At 41.6% G+C, this 22,285-nt stretch overlaps 1 protein-coding gene across 1 annotated transcript in view; it reads right to left on the reverse strand.

Annotated features, from left to right (window-relative positions):
- LOC139664371 (spermatid perinuclear RNA-binding protein-like) overlaps positions 1-22,285 on the reverse strand; it is an 80,292-nt gene that overhangs the window by 14,055 nt on the left and 43,952 nt on the right. Inside the window, exons 7-12 of the mRNA XM_071543174.1 lie at positions 20,018-20,113; positions 19,036-19,147; positions 16,158-16,255; positions 11,833-11,926; positions 11,172-11,240; positions 2,825-3,033 (exon numbers count right to left, since the gene is read on the reverse strand). Coding sequence (XP_071399275.1) covers positions 2,825-3,033; positions 11,172-11,240; positions 11,833-11,926; positions 16,158-16,255; positions 19,036-19,147; positions 20,018-20,113 — 678 coding nt within the window. The remainder of the gene's footprint in view (positions 1-2,824; positions 3,034-11,171; positions 11,241-11,832; positions 11,927-16,157; positions 16,256-19,035; positions 19,148-20,017; positions 20,114-22,285) is intronic.

Below are 22,285 nucleotides of genomic sequence, written 5' to 3' on the forward strand. Positions count from 1 at the left end.
ACTCTGAGCAGAATGAGGTATGAAGCATTTTAAAGAGTATATGAGTTTCATTTGACATCACACTTAATATTCAGTGCGATGAACATCAATTTGATTATTTAACGTGATTTTGCGAGAGAGAGACAGAGAGAGAGTCAGAGAGAGAGAGAGGGAGGGAGAGACAGAGAGAGAGACAGAAAGAGAGAGAGAGAGAGAGAGAGAGAGAGAGAGACAGGGAGGGACAGATAGAGAGACAGAGAGAGCGCGAGTGAGAGAGAGAGAGAGAGACAGAGAGAGAGAGAGCGAGACCGAGAGAGAGAGAGACACAGAGAGAGAGAGACAGAGAGAGAGAGAGGGAGGGAGAGAGACAGAGAGAGAGAGAGAGAGAGAGAGAGACCGAGAGAGAGAGAGAGACAGAGAGAGAGGGAGGGAGAGAGACAGAGAGAGAGAGAGAGAGAGAGAGAGAGAGAGAGAGAGAGAGAGAGGTTCAAACACTATCAGCAGTAAATAACAGACTGCAGGGAAGTAAACAAAGAGAAATGGATGGTAAGTTGGGTGTTTTTCATCAATATTTGGACTCCTGTCTATTATTCTGAGAATCAACTTTTCTTTTTCTCCTCTGAACTATAATGTCGGTATGTTTCGAACACCTGAAGCTCTGGAGACTCTGAGACTGAAACTATAACTGTGTGAGTGGCAGACTGCAGGGAAGCAGACAGAGAGAGAGAGAGGAACGGCTGGTAAGTTGGGTGTTTTTAATGAGCATTGGTACCGTTTGTTTTTTGTAAAGTAATATAAATATATCAATGTATTTGAACTGTACAATACTGAATGTATACATGTAGAGTGACATGACTGATCTATTTTTACTGGACTTGGTGAATAAAGTGATTCTGATTCTGTGAAGCCTGAATCTAACTCTGCAGTACTGTGTTCCTTCAGATTTTTGCTCACTACGTTTCACGGCTTCTCCACGGCTATTTCAAGCCATTTAAACTTCCAGGATGATACATATTTGGTTGAGTGAATTGATTTCAATACCCCAAAATCTTGTTTTGACTACAGCTATCACTTTGGGACTTTGGTAATCAGGAAATGTGTGTTTTTGGGGGGGTTGCTGTTTATTCAAAGGCAGCTACATGGAGCAGGAGCCAAGCTTCACAAACAACTTTTCAACCAGTCAAAGAGTCATAAACAAACTCCACCATCTTAGCACTTCTAGCAATATCATGCTGATATTGTCTGCTGTGTGTCTTGCACTGTATGTGAGATATTGTTGTCTCTTTACCATCTGTGGACCAAGAGGAGAATCTATGATTCTCGTCTGCCTTAGGCAGCGAGATCTGACGTAAATATCAGATCAAGAGTAGAATCAAGAAGGACAAGGGATAAGAAAATTCAAGAAAAACATGGGTTCACTCACAATGTGCATCTAAAAGTGGGAGTATTTGTTGTGTTCTTTTATCTTTCTATTTCACTTGATTTGAACTGCACTAGTTTACTTTTTAAGTCTTTTATCTTTTGTATCTCGTCTGTACTTTTGCACTTTTTAATTGTAAATCTTTTACCTTTACTGTATTTTTTATTACTCTGTAAAGCACTTTGAATTGCCTCAGTGTATGAAATGTGCTATATAAATAAAGCTGCCTTGCCTTGCCTACCATGTTGCACTTGTGTTACTATACGAATTGTTTATTTTAGTTGTTTATTTTAACTTAATTTATTCTATTTTAATTCTTTCTATTATTTATTGTATTCTATTTCATTGTATTCCTTCTTTTAGGTGGTGTTCTTTTCTATTTTCAAGTCCATTATCTCATATGATGTTTTACTGACTTTTTAAACTCTATTTTTCTTGGTGTAAAGCACTTTGTATCTCAGTTTTGAACGGTGCTATATAAATAAAAAAAGTTTAGTATTATAAAAGTTTATTATTTGTCTCTGCGCGTATGCCACCGAGACTTGGCAAATAGTGATTCTGATTTCTATGACATTTCTGAAGCATTTTAGACATTTAGAAATTTCCATAGTCTTTAACTGAAAAAAGACTTAAACCTGCAATAAGCGATATCAGACATTCTAACCAATCCTGAAACTAATGTGTGTTATGTGGAGATTTCACTGAGACAAATATAGATAAATATATAAACCAATATCCACACAACAGCAGCTGTGTTGCTGTTTTCATCTCTTTTCTAAAGCTTGTGGTCAAATTCCGCTCCTGAACAAAGCTCCTCCCGCTCCATTCAGCAGCTTTTCATTTTTTTTAAAACTAGCTTGTCTCCTCCCTCGCTGTTTAAAAGCGGAGCTCTCACCCTCCCATTCCTGAACATTTTCTCATAATGGTGGAATCGATGAAGCGAGCGAGTAAACTTGTTAAATTAACTTGTTAAAATGGTAAACTTGTTAAAATAGTAAACTTGTTAAAATGGTAAACTTGTTAAAATGGTAAACTTGTTAAACTGGTAAACTTGTTAAACTAGTAAACTTGTTAAAATGGTAAACTTATTAAACTAGTAAACTTGTTAAACTGGTAAACTTGCCACCTGCCTCTTCACTTGTCATTGTGGGACATGTGACCTTCAGCAGGAGAAAGATCTGTCAGAGTGAGACTGGTAACCAGTGAGACTTCTCAGCATGTACAGTTAGCTTAGCTGTTAGCCTTTATGCACGCTGCGTTGCAAAGTTTGTCCTTTGTAGGCCTCCGTAGTGCAGTGGGCGAGTGGCTTTGCTGTGCTTTATTTACAAATGTTTTGCAGTTTCTGTCTCCCTCTAGTGGTCAGAAAACTTTGCCTAATGCAGCTTTAATTCTCAGTTTACCCTGACCCTGGATACCCAGTCGTACCTTGAGAGCCACCTGTAGCTTGGCGGTTCTCTTGGAGTTGCCGGTGGCCTGATAGGTGGTTCCCTGGATCTCTACGGACATGGTGAAGACCGGAGCGTGGACCGGACCGGACTGGGACAGCAGGCGGTACTGAAGACCCGGCTGGATCTGGTTCAGACGCATCAGAGCGTTCATGGGGTGGTTGGGGTCTGTCATCCTCCAGTCCAGGACTAAAGGAGAGAGGAAAGATATCAGCTGGCTTTAGTCCTGACTGCAGAAAATACTGATCTGATGAAATGTTTTCTGAGCCCCTTGGTTTTTTAATCTCACCTGTGTAATCTAAATGTTTCTTTTTTTACTGTGTTTTTTATTCTAATATGCAAATAAATATAATAAATATGTGAATAATATATAATGAAATATGTGAATGAACTTCTAGGTCTTTTCTATATCTGTATTGTTATTAGCAGGTCTGTCTTGAAAAAGAGATCCTGATCTCAATGAGACTTCCTGCTTAAATAAAGGAATAATAATAATCTGCATTTTGACTATATTCACATATGTCCTTATGTGAATATAATATAACTAACAGTTTGAACTGTAGATGGAAAACTTTCTTAGTCCATCTTGACTCAGAAACCTGTGCAGTTTGTCAACCTAAACAAAAGCACAACATTTTCACAATATGATATTATAGCATGATAAAATTCATATTAAAACAGCATTTGAAACTGTTTTGAACTGATATCAGAAAGATATTTATGTCGCGATTTCACAAAACGATGCAGGCAGCAGCTACAGACTACAAACACTGTCTCACCTTTCATTTTGGTAGTAAAATAAACAGATTCTTAACGTTGGTGCAGGCTGAAGTATCAACATCTGTTCCGTGTCAAAACGCTTGCTGAAGAAATTGTCTCAGTCTTTAAAGCCTAAAACATGTTTACTGAGCTCTTGGACGTGGACTCAGGCGTTCGCCAATTCCCTTCAATAAGGAGGAGTGCTCACTTCAGACATGAATACCAAACCATGAAGTCTCAAGAGCGATTTCATTTGCGGGGCTCCCACACTGCTGACAGCAGACTGATGGGCCTCAGATGCCCTCATGTTACCCCGATGACAGGCAGAGGCAGAGCCACTTCACACCCACTGTGATGCCAGATGAGCAGAGCAGAGCGCTGTGTTTCCCCAGAGTTTGAGCAGCAATATCTCACAGATGAATTGGAAATGAAACTATGACATCTGCTGACATCCATTTGAACAAAACTGCTGACTGCCTCAATAATAACAGCTGCATTTTTCCTGCTTTGATTCAAGTCCGACTTTGTCAAATGTGCTTTGAAGCTACAAAAGATTTGCTTAACTTTGTACCGTCTGTAAACATTCGGGAATAACAAACATGCTTTTTGAATTATGATGATCTGACAGTTACCAATTGTTTATTTTCATCTGAAGGTAACATCTGACCTACTCTACATCGCTAATACACAGTACTTACAAATACCACATATAATGCACTTGATATACTAGGTTTGGCAAAAAGAGTGGGTTTTCCTGAGTGGGCTGTTTAAAGCCAGAAGGGTCAGACGTCCCATTAGCCTTTTGCTTAAGTGAGGTTAGAAATTATTGGATGTAATGTGAAGTAAGTGGAAGCCTAAGTGAAGGTACAGATAGATAGAGCAGATGAGTGTATGTTTTAATCAATGTTGAGAGTGTGTATAGGAGGAGGGAAGGCTCTAGGACGCCACATTTTACTGTGGATCCTTCTGGAAGTGTCGAAGATCTAATTCAACCAAAACATCTGTGATGGGAGGAGCTCAGCTGATAAACCCAGTGACACAGCTGCTGTCATCCAGCACCCGACATCCAAGCAGGTTTTAGCTCAGTTTTGTTTTATGGAAACAGAGTCACAGCAACAGGTACTGAGTTCTACTCCCAGTGCATCATCCGACCAGTAGATTTAAGTCTCTTTCAGTAACAATTTGGTGCGTGTTACACAATATTAATCAACACATGTATGTTTAGAGAATATAGTACCGTGGAGACCAGGCATTGTATGGGTGACAAGTATAGTTGAATGAAGCGCTACATGTGAAAATCCCAACTACGTCCGGCTCTGTTAAGCTGTCCAGGAGCATTTTGCTAAAGCTAATATGAGCCAAGACGACCAAACGCGCTACAATGTGTTTTGGTCAATAACAACACTGCAAATGTTAGACTGTTTTATGCATAATAAGCATGTTGCACACCTCATTTTTCTGATTTATTCAAAGGGGAGATGTTTTTTTTGCATCGGTGTCGACTTAAAATGATGTTAGATTCAGGCGGATACGTCGGTCTCTAGTGATTGGTTAGGGAAAATCGAATCCCCCTCCCCCATGGAAATCGGTTAGAGTGGAGGCAATGTCAGACTGAAGATGGAAATGGAGTGGAACGAGTTGACAGTTCTGTCTGATATCAGGCAACCTCTCACAGGTTTCACTACAGCGACCAGACTTTAACTGGGAATGTTGTCAAAGCTGTACTGAGCAGCTTCGCACGTTGGCGGCTCCAAGCGGCAGCGAGAGGAAAAACGGTTTTAAAAATTTGAACTTTAATACCCAGAAATCCTGTAGTGTGACGTCAGTAAACTGTTTACCAACCCGGCCGGTCTGTGACGCTTCACACCAAAGAAACCAAAGAGACGAGAGAGGAGAAGATCTAACGCTGCTGAGTCCAGCTTTCTCTGGATTTCACTTGTCAGTTGTGATTCCTCACTTGATGCTGTGTTCATACTGACACCAGAGTTTCATTTGGGAAAGATAGAATGAATCTACAGCGTCTCAATCAGCGGGGATGAGACGCTCTTCTCTTCTCTTCGGCTGGTAAGATGGATGTGTCTTTACAAAAAAAAATGTTGCTGAGTGCAGCTTTAAGTTGTGAATGTGTTGTGAGTCTGTTGTGTCTGATCCGCTCCACTGGCTTAACTCTTAATAAATGACCATGACCTCTGATCCTGACACAGTCTGCCCATACAGCAGAAATATTTCATCCCCTTTAGGTTTAATACCTTTTGCTATTGCACACACACACACATACACACACGCTCACACCTGCAATTTTGGTGCAGTTCCTGCTTGAGTTGAAGGTTTATACAACATTTATGTGTTGACTGAGATTTGTGACCTTTGGGCCTTTGAAAATGCCAGTGGGTTTTGGGAAGAGAGGAGAAGGCCAACAAGCTGTCAGCTGAAAGGATTAATGTGATGACAGACCAACTGAAGAAAACCAAACCGTCTCCGAGACTCTCAGACAGGTGCGTGAAACCAAACGTAAAAAGAGAGACGTCTGCACACACAACAATGCATATGAAAAGATGTTTTCTTCTGCTCTTTAATGAGTTCAGGTGCAGCCGGGGAACAGGAACACAAAGTCTTGGCCAGAAGCCTTCTTCAGGGTGTGAAAACTTTTGTGGAACATTGCTGTGCCGAGACGTTTGTGTATCTGCTCCCCAGGCGGAGCCTAAATTTATTAAAGAGCACAAGAAAACATCTTTGTGTATGCATTGTTTTGTGTGTGGACCTCTCTCTTTTTGCCTTCTGTGATGAATGCAATTTTAATGACTATACTATATTATTTTGAAAATCTAACAACACTGCTTTGTGCAGAAAGTGGGTCTAGGAAAAGTCATAGAGGGACATTTTGAAAGCCGAGATATTTCAATGCTAAAATTCAAAGGAAGGGATATATTCTGCACACTGTCTGCACTTGCATAATGCTTCATTGCGACGTTTCGGTCACAGGACCATCAGGCACGAAACGTCACAATAAAGTCTCATACAAGTGCAGACAGTGTGTGGGATTACATTTCTTTCTCAGTATCCACCTTTCTGGTTTCTGTCCTACGCACCTGTCACTAAAAGACTTTCAGGTGTGCAGAAATTCTCTTTTCTTTGATGCTAAAATTCAAAACAGCTGTCTGGTGATCGCAGCTTTTACTTTGTAGTGTTAAACACCCATTGTATAATTAAAAAAAAAAAACATGCGTGTCAATGAGAGAATAAGCAATCTTTTCTTCATTCCTGCAAAAACCTACGTGTTGTACACACTTGTCTTTAGTGCGACATCGACGGCACGCAATCACCGTGAGGCGAGCCGAGCACTTAAGCCTCAAGTGGCTTCCAAAAGGTTTGAATATGGATGGAGACAGTAATAAGACGAATGTGAAGGTGCTGACGGACAGGTGCTGAGAGCGAGAGGGGGAGGTGTTGATGTGCCGAGTGTGTGTGGGTGTACGTGGTGTGTGTGTGTGTGTGTGTGTGTGTGTGTGTTCTCTGGTGGGAGGCGGGGAGATAATTGCGTGCCAGGCTGCCTGAAGCCAGCAGTATTAATCCCACTCTATCTCTGTCTCCCGTCACCTCCTTTGAACTGGAAGCAGATGAGAGCCGCCTGGGACGACCGGCCCAGTGAGGGCCCATTTAATTACTGTGACACCGAGAGGCAGGGGGGAGAGGGAGGGAGGAGGGGGAGGAGGAGGGAGGGAGAGAGAGAGGGAGGGAGGGGGAGAGAGAGGTTGGGGTTGGAGGCTACGTCACTGTTAGGCCCGTTTGTTGTCGTTCGGTTCTCTCGTTCTGCGCTCTCCTGGGGAATCTGATATCAATTTAAAATGAGATTCATGACTGCTGCCTCGGTCTGAGGTTAAACTGTCCCACTGTTTCCTCTAAATAAACAAATTAAGTCTTTTTGATGTTCAGTGCCAACGCAAAGAAAGCAGATTTATAACGTTTTATTTCACCGTTAAAAAAGGTGATAAAGGTTCAACACTTCCCACCAACACTCTTCATCTTTACTTTTACAGCGATGGCAGAAAACAAAGCTTCCAAAAAAAGTCAATAAGATGCATTGTGTAGCTGAGAATTGAATCAGTGTGATATCAGATGAGATTAATCATGCCTGTTTCAACAGATTGATTGCTCCCTCTGTATTGAGACATATTGGAGAAAAGATGGAAATTAAAATGATCTTTCTTGTGCAGTTTTAATTCTAGCTTTGCCGTTGCTTTAGCTCTCTCTCTTGTTCACTCCTTGCCTGTCTGCACCGTTTTTGTAAAACAGTGCAAAAGAGTTAAAGTTGTCAGGTCATGGACAATCTGGGAACCCATCGTCTATCGGTCTGACGACGATCAGACTCTGGGGGCGACGGCCAATATTTGGGGGTTTCCGGTGTAGCCAGCGGACATCCGGGCCAAGACTTCCTCTTCCGTGCGCCGGTCATTGTTTACAGTCCGATTAGCAACTTGAGACGCGAGAATGGAGTCGGAGTTGAGAGACGACGTCTCATATGCAGATATCTGTTTATAGAGATTAGCCGAAATGTCGTCCGGACCTAAAACACCTACAAAAAGTCTCGATGTTTGTGTTTTGTGTGGAGAAACGTTCGACTCTCGTGTCTCAAGTTGCTAATCGGACTGTAAACAATGACCGGCGCACGGAAGAGGAAGTCTTGGCCCGGATGTCCGCTGGCTACACCGGAAACCCCCAAATATTGGCCGTCACCCAGAGTCTAATAGATAGACGATGGGTTCAGAGATTGGGAATGTGTCTCGGGGCGGACAGACTTTTTCCTCCTCTGTTCACACCAGAGAGCCTCACCACTCGCTTCTTTCAGCTCCACTGACTTCCTTTTCCACCTTTTACACTTTTGTGTTCACAGTCCAGCATCCACACACACACACACACACACACACACACACACACACATACACACACAGGACCCTTTTGTCTTTTTCATTAGCTACTAGCAACTGAGTGACAAATTCCTCAATCAATACCCATTAATCACCAGTTGGGAGACAAAAGCTTAATCAGTTCCCTCCTGGGATGCCAAGCTGCTCGTGATGTGGAGGCTTCTCAGTGAGGTTCGACCAATATGGATTTTTGAAGGCCGATACCGATATTTTAAACTGAGGTCCCAGATAGCCGATATTTTGTGCAAGTGCCGATATTTAACATCTTTAAATCTGACCATTTTCATGACAAAAAATTCAAGTATTCAGTGTTTCCTCCAGAGTTTTCTTCTCATCAGGGTGGAAAAGCCTCTGAAGCAGGATTCAGAGCATCATGGGACACTAAAACTCTCCACTGAAACCAGACTGATGAAATTCTTTTAGTGTCAGCAGCTCTTTAAGGCAGAGAGACCCACCACACCTGTTCAGTGGTAGAGAACCTCTCTGAGACATTACTGCCTTTAAATGGAGAATTCATTCACATTAGGACTGCACAATTATGACCAAATTGACAGTCCCAATTATTTTGCTAAATATTGTGATCAGGAATATTAATCAAGATTATTAGGTTTATTTGCCTTGGTTTCAAGAAACAAAATTATTTATTGCACTTTTTTCAGTGCAGTATTTCTCACAGCAGCAGCAGCTAGAAAGTCTTGTTTTCACTTGTAGGGTTTCCATTTTTTTTTTACAGAATTCAAATAATAAATAATTCCTACTTTATTACTTTGGGGTTCAGCTACAACCTGAAGGCAAACTTTGCCCAGAATCTGTTCTTGTTTGTGTTCATCTGGTTTAAAACCAAAGTGTCTCCAGGCGGCAGACCAGGATCCACTTTCAGGAACTAAAAACAACATTTTTAGAATTTTTTTTTAGTCCTGTCGATCCGCTCGTTCCATCTTTGTCTGTCTGTGAAGTTTCTCTGCTGCTTCTCCATCTGAACTTTCATTATAGTCACACGGTGCAGGTTGTACATTAAAAAGTCTGTGATTGGAAGCGCTTCATATGCCACAAATATAATAAACACTTCAATATTGCTCTACAGGGTTCCTACACATTTTCAATTAAAAAATTCCATACTTTTTCCACACCTTGATTTGTTTTGAAGATTTTGTCTGGTGTTCAATATGATTTACGCAGATAGACATCTTGCCCCTGCTAACTAGGTCATATCACTGTATAGATGAAGATTGTTCTTCACAGCCACAAATATCAGAATATGTGAGATGATTGGCAGGGTTCCTACACGGTTTCTATTTTAAAATTCCATATTTTTCCCAGACCCTATGTTCTTGACTGGATTTGATTTTGGTGGGTATTTGATATAATGCATGCTGACAGCGGCTGGGTAATAAGAGCGTCCCTCTATCTGAACATTATTCTTCACATCAACAAAAACTGTGGACTCAAAGTGGCTCCACAACAACATAAAAGCTAGAATTATGTGTGTATCGGACCTGAACTGCAACATTTTCCAGACTTTTCCAGACATTTTTTCAAATTCCCAAACTATTCAAGACCTGGAAATGATCAAATTCATTTTTAATGCTTTTCCAGACTTTCCAGACCTGTGCAGGAAGCCTGGCTCTATTATACCATTATTAACAGCAGAACTATCACAATATGCGCTATCTGATATCTATGATTAATTATGCGGCCCTAAAGGCTGAAACATCAGTGTGGGGGTTTTTCGTGGTTTGAGGTTGGGATTTATAGGTGCTGTCTTGACTGGATGCTTTGACTGACTGACACTTTTTATTTTATTTAAATTTTTTTATTATTATTATTTTTTTGTATTATTATACTGAACAAAAATATAAATGCAACATGTAAAGTTTTAGTCCCATGTTTTAAATTAAAATATCCCATAATTTTTCCACGTTAAAGCTTATTTCTCTCAAATCTTGTACTCAACTTTGTTTTCTCGTTTCTCCTTTGGCCCAGAATCCCACTACTATAATTGGAGAGCGGTTTGTGTGTTTGTGTGTCCTAAGAGGAGAGGAGGAGAGGAGACAAGGAGAGGAGACAAGGAGAGGAGAGGAGGAGAATAGGAAAGGAGAGGAGAGGAGAGGAGAGGAAAGGAGAGGAGAGGAGAGGAGAGGAGAAGAGAGGAGGAGAGGAGAGGAGAGGAGAGGAGAGGAGAGGAAAGGAAAGGAAAGGAGAGGAGAGGAGAGGAGAGGAGAGGAGGAGAGGAAAGGAAAGGAGAGGAGGAGAGGAAAGGAGAGGAGGAGAGGAGACAAGGAGAGGAGGAGGTTATAAATTCTAGTTTATCTTAATTGAGAGTGAGACCAAGTCAAATCTTTAAAATTGTTGCATTTATATTTTTGTTCAGTATATTTCCCTTTTGTGTCTGTTTTTGCTAATGTGCTAATGCTCCCATAGTTATCTTTGTCTGTTTTTCGTCGTTTCTATGTGAAATATTACTAAAAAACTTCTATCTAATATTTACTAAAAGGCGATTATCGGCCCGATATATCGGTCTGGCCCCGGTTCTTAGTATTCTGACACCTTGGCCCGTCTGCTGGAGTGTTTCTGGTTTCAAAGCGGACCGGAGCAGGAGGAGGAGGACCGGGATTATCTGAGCGAGTCGATGGTCAAAGTCACCTTTCATCCTCTTGATGAAGTCTCTGTCATCTGGCCCTCCGTCCTCCCTCTGCCTCTTCTGACAGCCTCCTGCAGGGCAGAGAGGCACACGCATCACTGCACACACCCGGCAGCTCACACACGCACACACACACACACACACACACAGAGAGAGAGAGCGCAGGCACACACACCGTCGTGATAATACTAATAATCAATTCATTTCTAAAGCACTTATCCAGAAGAAGAGTTGACAAAGTGCTTTGCAGGGAGGCATAAAAACAAGAAAAGTATATTGTAAGGACATAAAATATGAAACAACACACAGACTGTATACACAGAGAAACACACACACACACACACACACACACACACACTATAAACACACATGCATAGAGAATAGGCACACACACACGCATTCACAAACAAGCTAACACATACTGAGACATGTAAACAAATAGGCACACCTGCATACAGATTCACATCAATACACACACACAGAGACAACATGTGTAAACAAACAAATACTACATGCATAACACACACACACACAGACAATAGGCACGTACACACACACACACACACACACACAATCACAAAGAGAAAACACTTCATACATATACACCCACCCACACATACCAACACAAAGAGGGAACACACACACACACACACACACACACACCTTCTAACAGCCTTGGTGAGGGCTTGCTGGCGGGGAGAGGATCCATATTCAAGACCTTGTAAAGCTGTCCAAAGGCTAGGAGGCGTAACGCATGCTGAAAAACAAAACACACACACACACACACACACACACACACACACACACAGTGAAAACCCAGACAGAATAGGGGCACATCACTTTATCAGCGAAGCAAGAGAACGAACCCCTTTGCGCTGGCGGGAGAAAAGAGAGAGAGAGAGAGAGAGAGGAGCAGGAGGCAGCAGAGCCGTTTACACTGCGATCAATACGCTTAATTATCAAGGAAACTTATCTGAGGTCGTGTAAACCAACTGATTCTGCTGGGAGAGACTTCATGCATTATGGAACGAGGAATAAACATTCTCTGGGTGCAAACGAAGGAGAAGAAGAAGAAGAAGAAGAAGAAGAAGAAGAAGAAGAAGAAGAAGAAGAAGAAGAAGAAGAAGAAAGAAAAGAGAAAAGAAAAACATTCCCAGACTTCCATTTTTGGCATTTTTCATCGCACTCTAGAGAGCGAAAGAAAAATAAAGCGTGAGAGAAAGAGAGAGAGAGAGGGGGGGGGGGGGGGAAATGAAAAAAAAAAATCTGAAAACGTCTTCCTATTCCTCAGCCCACACTGGGCCCCGGGGGCAGACTGTGTTGTTTCACGGTGAGGAAGTAGCAGCCGCAGCGTTAGCGTTAGCGTTAGCAGCTGTAGCATCGGTGTGTGTGTGTGTGTGTGTGTGTGTGTGTGTGTGTGTGGGCTCAAACGGAGAGATGGTTCCCACGCTCATTAGGCGGCTAATTAGGCTTCTGCTCGGCGGAGGTCAGGGTCCCGGGCTTCTGCTGCGGACACTCAGCTATATATAGTGCTGACGCGGGCCGGGCCCCGCCGGAGCGCCGGGGTCCCGCTTTAAATAACCTTCCTTCAAATCACTGTGGCGGGGGGGACCGCCGCTCCTCCGTTTCCCTGGAAGAAACGCTGACTTTGGTGCAGTGGGCGGTGCAGAGGGGAACCTGCTGGGATGCTTCAAGGTCTCAAGAGGAGAACGCTTTCTTTTTCTTTTTTTATCCTGGTCCAGCTAATAATTACGATCAGTTTAATGAGTGTCTGCGGTCTGTTTTATTGCAGGAAAACAGGAAAAGCAGTTTTCCAACGCTCTGAGGCCCAGGAGGCAGATGGCTGTGAAGCAGCAGCTACACTCTGTCACTGTGTGGAAGGCTGTGGATGGATCACTGTCTGTGTTTTAGGGCACTAATACGTACGTCAGACATTTTTTGTTAGTGTCCGAATCGCAAAAAGGATATTGTGGAATGATTTTAAGGGCGCTACATATTTCCCACAATGCACTGTAATATCTAGTGAACAAGCCTGGTCACGAAAAACGGTGAAAGTACCAGAATGCATTGCGAGTCTGTCGTCACCTGGCCGTTACCAAGCAACCAAGTTGTAACCCTTCTGTGGTTTTATAATGATGGAATCCTCTTCTTCACCAAACCTCGTTTACTAATGCAAGTAAATAAACTTTTTTTGGTACCAAAAAGATGTCAAGCTACTCTAAAGATGTTTTCTTTTAACTGCCAATTCATAATTAATTATACAGTACAGTGCAAAAAAGGCTTAGGCACCCTAGATTTTTTATATACATTTCTTAGAAGTCTTAGATGTTTATTTGTTTTCTGCATTAGTGTGTCAGTAGACTGCTGTCTATTGTAAATGTTTGATATTCAGAAACTTTGCATTTAATTCGTTTTGAAAGCATCTTCGCTTTATGGATTTCTTTGACATATGCCTAAGACTTTTGCACAGTACTGTAAATGCACATTTTGTTACGCTAATCTGAGCTTGTTAATGCTAACGTTAACATTAAAGTCTGTTGTTCAGGAAGGTATTTATCTCTAGCTGCAGGTTATACGGTACAGAGCTTATTGTAAGGTGTTTTTTGTTAATGTCAGCTAGTGAGAAGTCCAAAACGTGAAGGAAACCTCACACCTGGATTGGTGAAGTGCCGGCTGTGTGAAAATAAACAGAAAAAAGAAGCCGCACACAACTCTGATACATAGAATATTTTTATTCACCGACATAAGGTTGGAAAACGCCTAGATGGGAACGTCGGTGAATATTTTTTTGCTGTTTGATGTCAGCTAGTGGCACATATATGGTTGGCTTTGAAGGAATATTGGTAACTTGTCAAATGTTAGCTGAAACATTTGTTTATGCGACTGGTGAATGCAGACGCAGGTTGATGATGAATGATGATGAATTAAGTGTCCGAATTCACTCATTAATCATGTGTCATTTACTGCTAATTAGTGCACTAATAGAGCAGCACTATATAGGGAAATAGAAATGAGGGAATAGAGATCCATTCCGGCCACAGCCTAAGTATTATTTTAGTTAGTCTTTGTACAGAGTAAGGCTGAGATAAGAATACATGTGTGGCTCTACAGTACCATTTCCTTTCCGGGGAGTGAAAATAAACTCCTAAATATCAAGGGCAGAAAATTAGGAAACTAATTTCGGACCATAATGATCTCTGAAAACACTTCAAAACTCCCATTCCTGCTTTGAATCTCAAGTCACCCACAGGCTCCTTTTTCTGTTTTCCAGGCAGCATGAATGTATTTTTAGAAGCATCTAAAAATAAAACCATGCCACTGCGTTGTGTTGACGCTTTTCTTTTTCTTACTGGAACTGATTGAATTTTTGAAGTCTACATGGTCATTTATGTGTTGAGTGACTTTCATCAGCTTTGGGATCAGTTAAAACCTGGGCGGCGTTGGCCCAGAGGTTAGAAGAGAAGGTCTGTGAACGCAAGGTTGCCGGTTCAAATCCCCGGACCAGCTGGAATAATGTGGGGATAAAATAGAAAAGGTGGGAAACCGTATAACAAGTTGTTTATTTGCTGCAAATAGTGCTTACAATCACAAGCACTTCAAAGCGATAAATGAACACAGATATCGGCTCGGTTTAGCAGCTTCTCAGCCGCAGCGTGTTTCAAGCTTGGCGCTCTTCCTCAGGCAGTGATGTGGGCGGGGAAATAAAGCTCTGCCCTCCCACTCAGACTCAAACTCCCTCGCTAAGCGGCCTGGAGCAAGGCACTCAGCAACCAGCTGCTCCCAGTGGGCGACAGCAGCAGACTGGCTGCACTGGGCAGCTCCCAGTGTGAATACTGTGAAGCAGACAGGGGCCGGGCTGCAGGAGAGCGAGTCAACTTTCTGAGCAATGAGCACTCTTTGTTTTTCATGTTCACGGAATAGTTGCAGCAGCAACAACAACAACAACAACAACAACAACAACAACAACAACATGCCATTACAATGTCAGAAGCACTATAGACTCCTGACACTGTGTTCAGTAGAGCGGACTGATCAGTAAAGAGAAGCAGACTGACCGTTAGCACTGGGTGATAATTCAATATTATCGTTTACCGTCTTTCAGTGAATCATATGGTGATGATATGGTGATTTTGGGAAATCAAGACACACAATTCTGCTGTCTGAACTGATGATAACAAGCTAATTTTATCTAAAAACATCTAACATTACCATTCAGTTCAATAGGATGAACATTTGATCATTTGATGATTTAACATGCGATTTTGCACATGTAAGCCATATCGTGATATATTGTATATCGATATTGAAAAAAATACTCGATTATGATTATCATGATATTGACAGTTGTGGAAGAAGTACTGAGATCTTTTACTTCAGTAAAAATAGCAATACAACAATGTAAAGATACTCCATTACAAGTAAAAGTCCTGCATTCAAAATCTTAAGTAAAAGTACATAAGTATTGGCAGCAAAATGTACTTAGAGTATCAAAGTAAACGTACTCATTATGCAAACTGTCCCCATTTAGAGAGTTATATTTTTCATAAATTATTGGAATATTAATACTGATTTATTGACATACATGTACATGTAAGCAGCATTTTAAAGTTGTCACCGTGAAGCTAATCTTAACAATTTAGCTATACTTTTGGGTAGTCTAATCTATAACAATGATATTTTATAGTTATTTTATAAAGATGATCAAATGTTTTAAATATAAAATATTGATCTGAACAGTAACTAGTAATTATAGCTGTGAAATACTGTAAATGTACTAAGTAAAAAGTAAAAAGTACAATATTTCCCTCTAAAATGTAGTGGAGTATAAGTACAAAGTAGCATAAAATGGAAATACTCAAGTAAAGTACAAGTACCTCAAAACTGTACTTAAGTACAGTATTTGAGTAAATGTACTTAGTTACTTTCCACCACTGGATATTGATCTCAACCATATCTCCCAGCCCTACTGACCAGCAGAACAGACTGACCTGTGCGCTGTGTGTGATGGCGTCGGCCTGCTGGGCGCTCAGGCCGGACAGCGTGTCGGTCGGTTCCCTCTCACACGGGTCGTGGAGTCCCGGGCCGCCTGCAGACACAACACACACACACACACATCAGGCGGGGTTCCCCCAAACAGCACCACACACACACACCAAGAACCTGCCTCATTCAACCTCAACAGGAAAAGAAGTTTTACATCAGAAAAGACCAAAAAAATGCACTTTTAGGATTCAATAATCACTCAAACAAAATAATTTATTGACCCCTATTGTGAATACAAAGATCAAAAATCAATGAGAAACAAACTAACAAACGAACAAAAATGATCTCCCACAGCACCTGTTTTCCATGTTTGCTCACATTTACACTATTTGACACTAACAGCCGATCCATTGCAGCAGATGGAAATTCATTTTGTTCGGGCAGATAGAACCTGCCTGAAAGATGATAAACACTTGGCCACACAGGCTGCTGCTGGGTAAAAGTTTATCCCTGGGACTATATGAGAAGATTTCTGTTAGATGGCTTGCATAACTGTAAATATCACAGTTAGGGAGATAAGTATAAGATATAGGGAAATAAGATAACAATGGCGAGAGTGAAAACTAGGATCAAAACAGTCATTCTGATATACACCAATTTTGCTGCCGACCCACCGGGACTCTGGAGGGGCCCTGAGGGGATCTGCACCCCACTTTGGACACCGTTAAGAGTGGAGAACACAGTGAGACTGGAGCAGTGTGAGTGAAGGAAATAACTAGATTACAGCCTGAGTCTGCCATCCGGGAGGCTTTGGGACGTCCTGTCTGGAGAGGTTAGGCTGCCAAAGATCAGGATCTTTTCAAACCTTTCTACTAAGAGAATTGGAAAAAAAAGTTCTTACTGCACATATTCTCTTCTGAGTTTATCTGAATACTTTGTACTTTACTTTTTAACTTTAAGCGTGATTTTATCTCCTTGGTTGTCGTTTTAACTCATCATTATGTTTACTCTTATTGCTTTATTATTGCTTTATCATCTGTACAGCATATTGTAACCGTTTAGAAAAGGGCTAAGTACAAACAGATGATCATTATTATGGAGGCACCGATCAATCAGCCACTGATCATAAACAGCTGACTATCATTTCAACTCGAAGCAGTGCCAACTGAATACAAGCTTTTTATTTATTTTTGTCTAACAGAGAACGGGCCAAGGGTCCTCGCTGTTTTTCATTTCTGAGTTTATTGTAATTTTATTTAATTTAGTTAATTTGTAATTTTATTTAATTGTAATTGGTAATTTCATTTCTAAACAGCTTTCCAAACAGAGCATTTTGAGAGTGTGTGATGATTGGATTCATTCACCATTTTCATCTCTTAATACACACCGACAGCTCACATGTATTAATTCTAACATTATGAATTTCATTGTCTATATGATTAGAAGCAGTTTAATGTATTGGACAGAAGGCATTGCATATGCTGCCTAAATGAAAAACTATTTCATGCACCACACTAACATTTAATTACTAGGCTGGTGTAAAACTATGATTTATTTCCACATTATCAGGCAGCAGCGATGTCCTGCAGCCACAACAACAATCTGTTCAACTCTGTGTAAGATTTCACTGTTTATGTTTGCTGTGCACTTTTACACGATGTCCTCGTTAGTACAAAACCCTGGAAACAGAAACATGCTCAGGATTTAGAGGGAAACGGAGATCGTGAAGTTTTCAGTAAAGTCTGAAACTGTCCGTGTCTCCAGTGATTCTCAACACTGGGAAACAGATTCATCTGAATATTGTCTTATTTAGAATAGGGCCGATTACTGCTGTCCACGTAAACGTAGTCATTATCATCATTACCACAATCAGTAGTAGCAGCAGTAGCAGAACTGGTATTATCATTACAGAGTGTCAGAAACAGAGTGTGTGCAGACTGTGGCCCTCATTTATCAATCTAACGCAGAAACCAGTGCAGAAATCATCTTACGACAGGGTTCACGTGTGATTCATGAAACGTTCGTATCTCGCCAATCACAGCGTAAGAATGATCGGGCGTTGATAAATGTGGCGACTGAAAACAATCGTCATTTAAATATCACGCTCCTAGATATTCTCGGTTCAGAGGCCTCGCCCCCAGAGTTTACCACATGGAGAGGCGTAATACGTCCAAGAAGAGAAACTTCTCCGACCTCCAAATAGAAACTCTAACGCCGCAAAGTCCAACTGAACCAATCAGTTCTGTTTGGCAGCCTGAAAAGTGGCATCAAAGGAAGTCAGAGAAATGCAGCATGGAAAGAAATCACTGCTGCGGTCAACAGCGTTGCCGTCGACAGTCGAACTCCAGCTGAGGTTTGAATATTTCATTTATACATTTGTGATATTTATAAGAAATTAAATTAATCTTACACCAGAAAACTGTTAACCCTGTTAATTGCAAACAATTTGAAAATACCTATTTACGTTAGGGATAGGCTATATGACACATAGTCGATGTAGGCCTTTACAAAATAGAATATTTTGCCATAGGCTACATATTTTTAAGTGATGAATATGTGGCTGCGTATGCTTGGATGCCAGTCAGGATATATGGTCTAATAACAACTCTCTGATTTACTCTGCTGCACCGCAAGTCCACGCTGACTCCAAAACTTGCTACACGAGTTGAGACTTGACGTGAGATCTGATCGTAGCCTCCGCTCACGTCCAAACTGATAAATGCCGAGCTTTGCGTGGAAATGACCGTACGCCCAGTTTTCTGTCGTACGTTCGTTTCGTAAATGAGGGCCAGTGTGTGCAGACGGTGTGTGCAGACAGTGTGTGCAGACAGTGTGTGCAGACAGTGTGTGCAGAGAGCCTGCAGGCTGCTGGGAGGGACTGACCGGGCAGCAGGATCCCAGAGGCGACACACTCCATGACGCGGCGCAGGGCCTCTCCGGGGCCCAGGGGCCGGTTACAGGTGGCCACCGCCTTCTCACAGATCAGCTCCAGAGGCTGGGAGGGGCAGGGAGAGAGAGAGAAGGAGGGACGGAGGGAGAGAGAGAGAGAGAGAGAGGGAGGGAGAGAGAGAGGGAGGGAGGGATGGAGGGAGAGAGAGGGAGGGAGAGGGAGAGAGACTCAACTCAACAAAAAAGGCCGAGTTCAACTCCTAAGGTTTACATGACATGCAGGTTCACAATATTTCAAAATACACTACACTGATTAAATGTTCTGTGTTTTTCATTCTCTTAAAGCCATTTTAATCTAAAGGCTTCTGCTTAAATGCTTGAAATGAGTTTCTTAGACAAATATAAATAGTGAAGTTGATCCTATGTATGAATTTCTTTCCAAAGCCTTTGCCTTTCCATCAAGGCAAAGAATCTAAAATATAAGATAGTTTTGATTTGTTTAACAATTTTTGGTCGCTGCATAATTCCATGTTTGTTATTTCATAGTTTTGATGTATTTACTAATATTCTAAAATGAGGAAAAGAGTAAAAATAAAGAAAAATGTTGTGTGTCCAAACTTTTGACTGGTAGTGTACATAAAGTTACAAATTCCCTGCAGGCCCTGCTGTGTGATGCACAGTGAGTGAACACTGGATGTGTATTTGTAGAGCGATATGAATTATGAATGTGAGGTCTTGTCCCTGTACCATGTGTGTCAGTACAAACTGCTGATCTGTATGTATGTATTGTATGTTTTATCGTGTAACTCCTGCTGCCATTTCTTGGCCAGGTCTCCCTTGGAAAAGAGATTTTGAATGTCAGTGTGTAAAACAAAGGCTAAATAAAATAAATAAAATGTCTCTGCACCAGTGTCACCACCAGCCAATTCCCGTACGCTCAGACTAAAGCGATTCTGATTCAGTCGCCGTCACCTACCCATCCTTTGACAGGCTGCCACACCGGCAGTCTGTTGCACATGTCTCTGAGGATCCGCATGACGATGACGCAGGACTTCAGATCTGTGACTCTGGCCTGGGGGGACAGACAGACAAAACTTACCCACAGCATGAGGAGCATGACAACAAGCTGGCAGCCTGGGCGAGCCACGCAGACACTAAAAATATGTTCCTGTGACTCTCCAGCCTCAATGATACACAGCTTCTCCAACGCTGGCAGTGGCGTTGTCACATCAACTGAAATTTTAGAATACTTCAAAATGAATTCAAAATCTGACTTCCTTAACGTTGAATACTTTCGATACCAAATGTGCTCTGCGAGGAGAAATTTCATTTCAGCGTCACGTCCGAAGGGCAGAACGGGGCAGACTGGAATAGTTAAAAGAAGGAGAAAAAAGAGTGGGACAGGAAGAGACAGTCTGGATCTTCGCAGCAGTCAGTGAAACATTCAGCTAAGTCAAACAGTCCTTCAACTGGATCCCAGTTCAACTAAACTGGTTGACAAACTGGTGCTTAGAGTGAAATATGGAACTGTTTCACTAAGAGAGCCAAAAAAAGACGGACAACCAACAGACATCAAAACACCCGGGAAAAGTTGCAAATCATCTCAGTGATCATGGCAGTTTTATCCCACTACTATAATTGGAGAGTGGTTTGTGTGTTTGTGTGTCCTGAGAGGAGAGGAGGAGAGGAGAGGAGAGGAGGAGAGGAGACAAGGAGAGGAAACATGAAGGGGAGAGGAGGAGAGGAGACAAGGAGAGGAGAGGAAGAGAGGAGAGGAGAGGAGAAGAGACAAGGAGAGGAGAGGAGAGATGAGAGGAGGAGAGAGGAGAGGAAAGGAGACAAGGAGAGGAGAGGAGGAGAGGAAAAGAGAGGAGGAGAGGAGACAAGGAGAGGACAGGAGAGGAGGAGAGGAGAGGAGGAGAGGAGACAAGGAGAGGAGAGGAGAGAGGAGAGGAGACAAGGAGAGGAGGAGGTTATAAATTCTAGTTCATGTTATTGATATATGTATTTTGTCAATTGTTCTCATTGCAGAGTTGAATATTTATAGTTATCCAAGTTATTCATATCAATTCATAGTGCTTTTGGTCAAAATAAAGGACCGTGGTTATTCTGTGACACAGCCTGATGGTTTTTCTTGTTTACTGTAGTCTTACAGTTTTAGATATAGTCAAAATTATGATATCTTAACAACACAAACTTGTAGTTTATTTCATACATCTCGGTCTATATTAGTCAGAAATATGGGGCCGCACACGATAGAAAGTTAAATGATGTGACTCCATATGCGACCCCATTTTTTCCACTAATATGATCCAATAATTGGATGCTGCACCGAACAGACTGAGTGCAGTGACCCTGCTAATACATCTCAATTCATCTTCCTCTCGGTGTGTTGGACCAACACAAGATTGGTCAGTCACTCTATTTCCCTATAGCACACAACTATAGAATGCTGTATATAGTAGATTAACAAGCACACCATGCATAATAGTATTTTACTGCCTCTTGGCCTCTGTGTGAAGTCCTGTTGTCCTGCACCATACTGTGAATTGCTATATGAGTTGCCAATATGTCTCTGCAGCATCCTGGATATTTATTCTACTTAATGATTACAGCCTCATGTAAACCCTTTCTCTACTCACCCAAACTCTAAAATGTTATGAATAACAGTGGGTCCTTTATATTCATTTAGTTGCAACGGCCCCCTGAAGATGCAAAAGTATAAATACAATAAAAATTCATCACCTGACCTCATTTCTCAGCCCACCCGCATAAAAGAAATTAAGATAAAATAACACTTACCTCCCCAATTACCCCCCACACTTTCAAAGAATTAGGAAGCAGTGATGAGTAAAGCTGTGTTCACACTAGACTAGTATTATGTGTGTGGGGACCTGATGTAATTACTGTTTCACCCGCCAACCTCTGCGTCTAGTGAAATGCATTTGCATGGGATAATGAAATTCACTAAAATCCCCAGATACAACTCCATAAAAGGTTAGGATTTCACAATTTGTTACTTCCTGATTTAGCAAAGCAAAACATGAAGTTTGTGCCGAAAAGGTTTTCAAAGCCTTCTTCTATAGATTCTACTACTGCATCCTTTTTTTCATGACAGGAGGAAGAAACAGTGAAAATGAAAACAGGAAAAAAAAAATTACAGAGATTTCGACTTCTTAAGGATTAGTATTAGTATGGGTCTTCTCTGTCCTCTGTCCCCAGGTAACATCAGTCCGGTGTGAAC

The sequence above is a fragment of the Centroberyx affinis genome, unplaced genomic scaffold (assembly GCF_046629955.1).
Source record: "Centroberyx affinis isolate AG114_WGS23_722 - 3 ecotype Tasmania unplaced genomic scaffold, CSIRO-AGI_Caff_v1 ptg004253l_1, whole genome shotgun sequence".
Taxonomy (NCBI): domain Eukaryota; kingdom Metazoa; phylum Chordata; class Actinopteri; order Beryciformes; family Berycidae; genus Centroberyx; species Centroberyx affinis.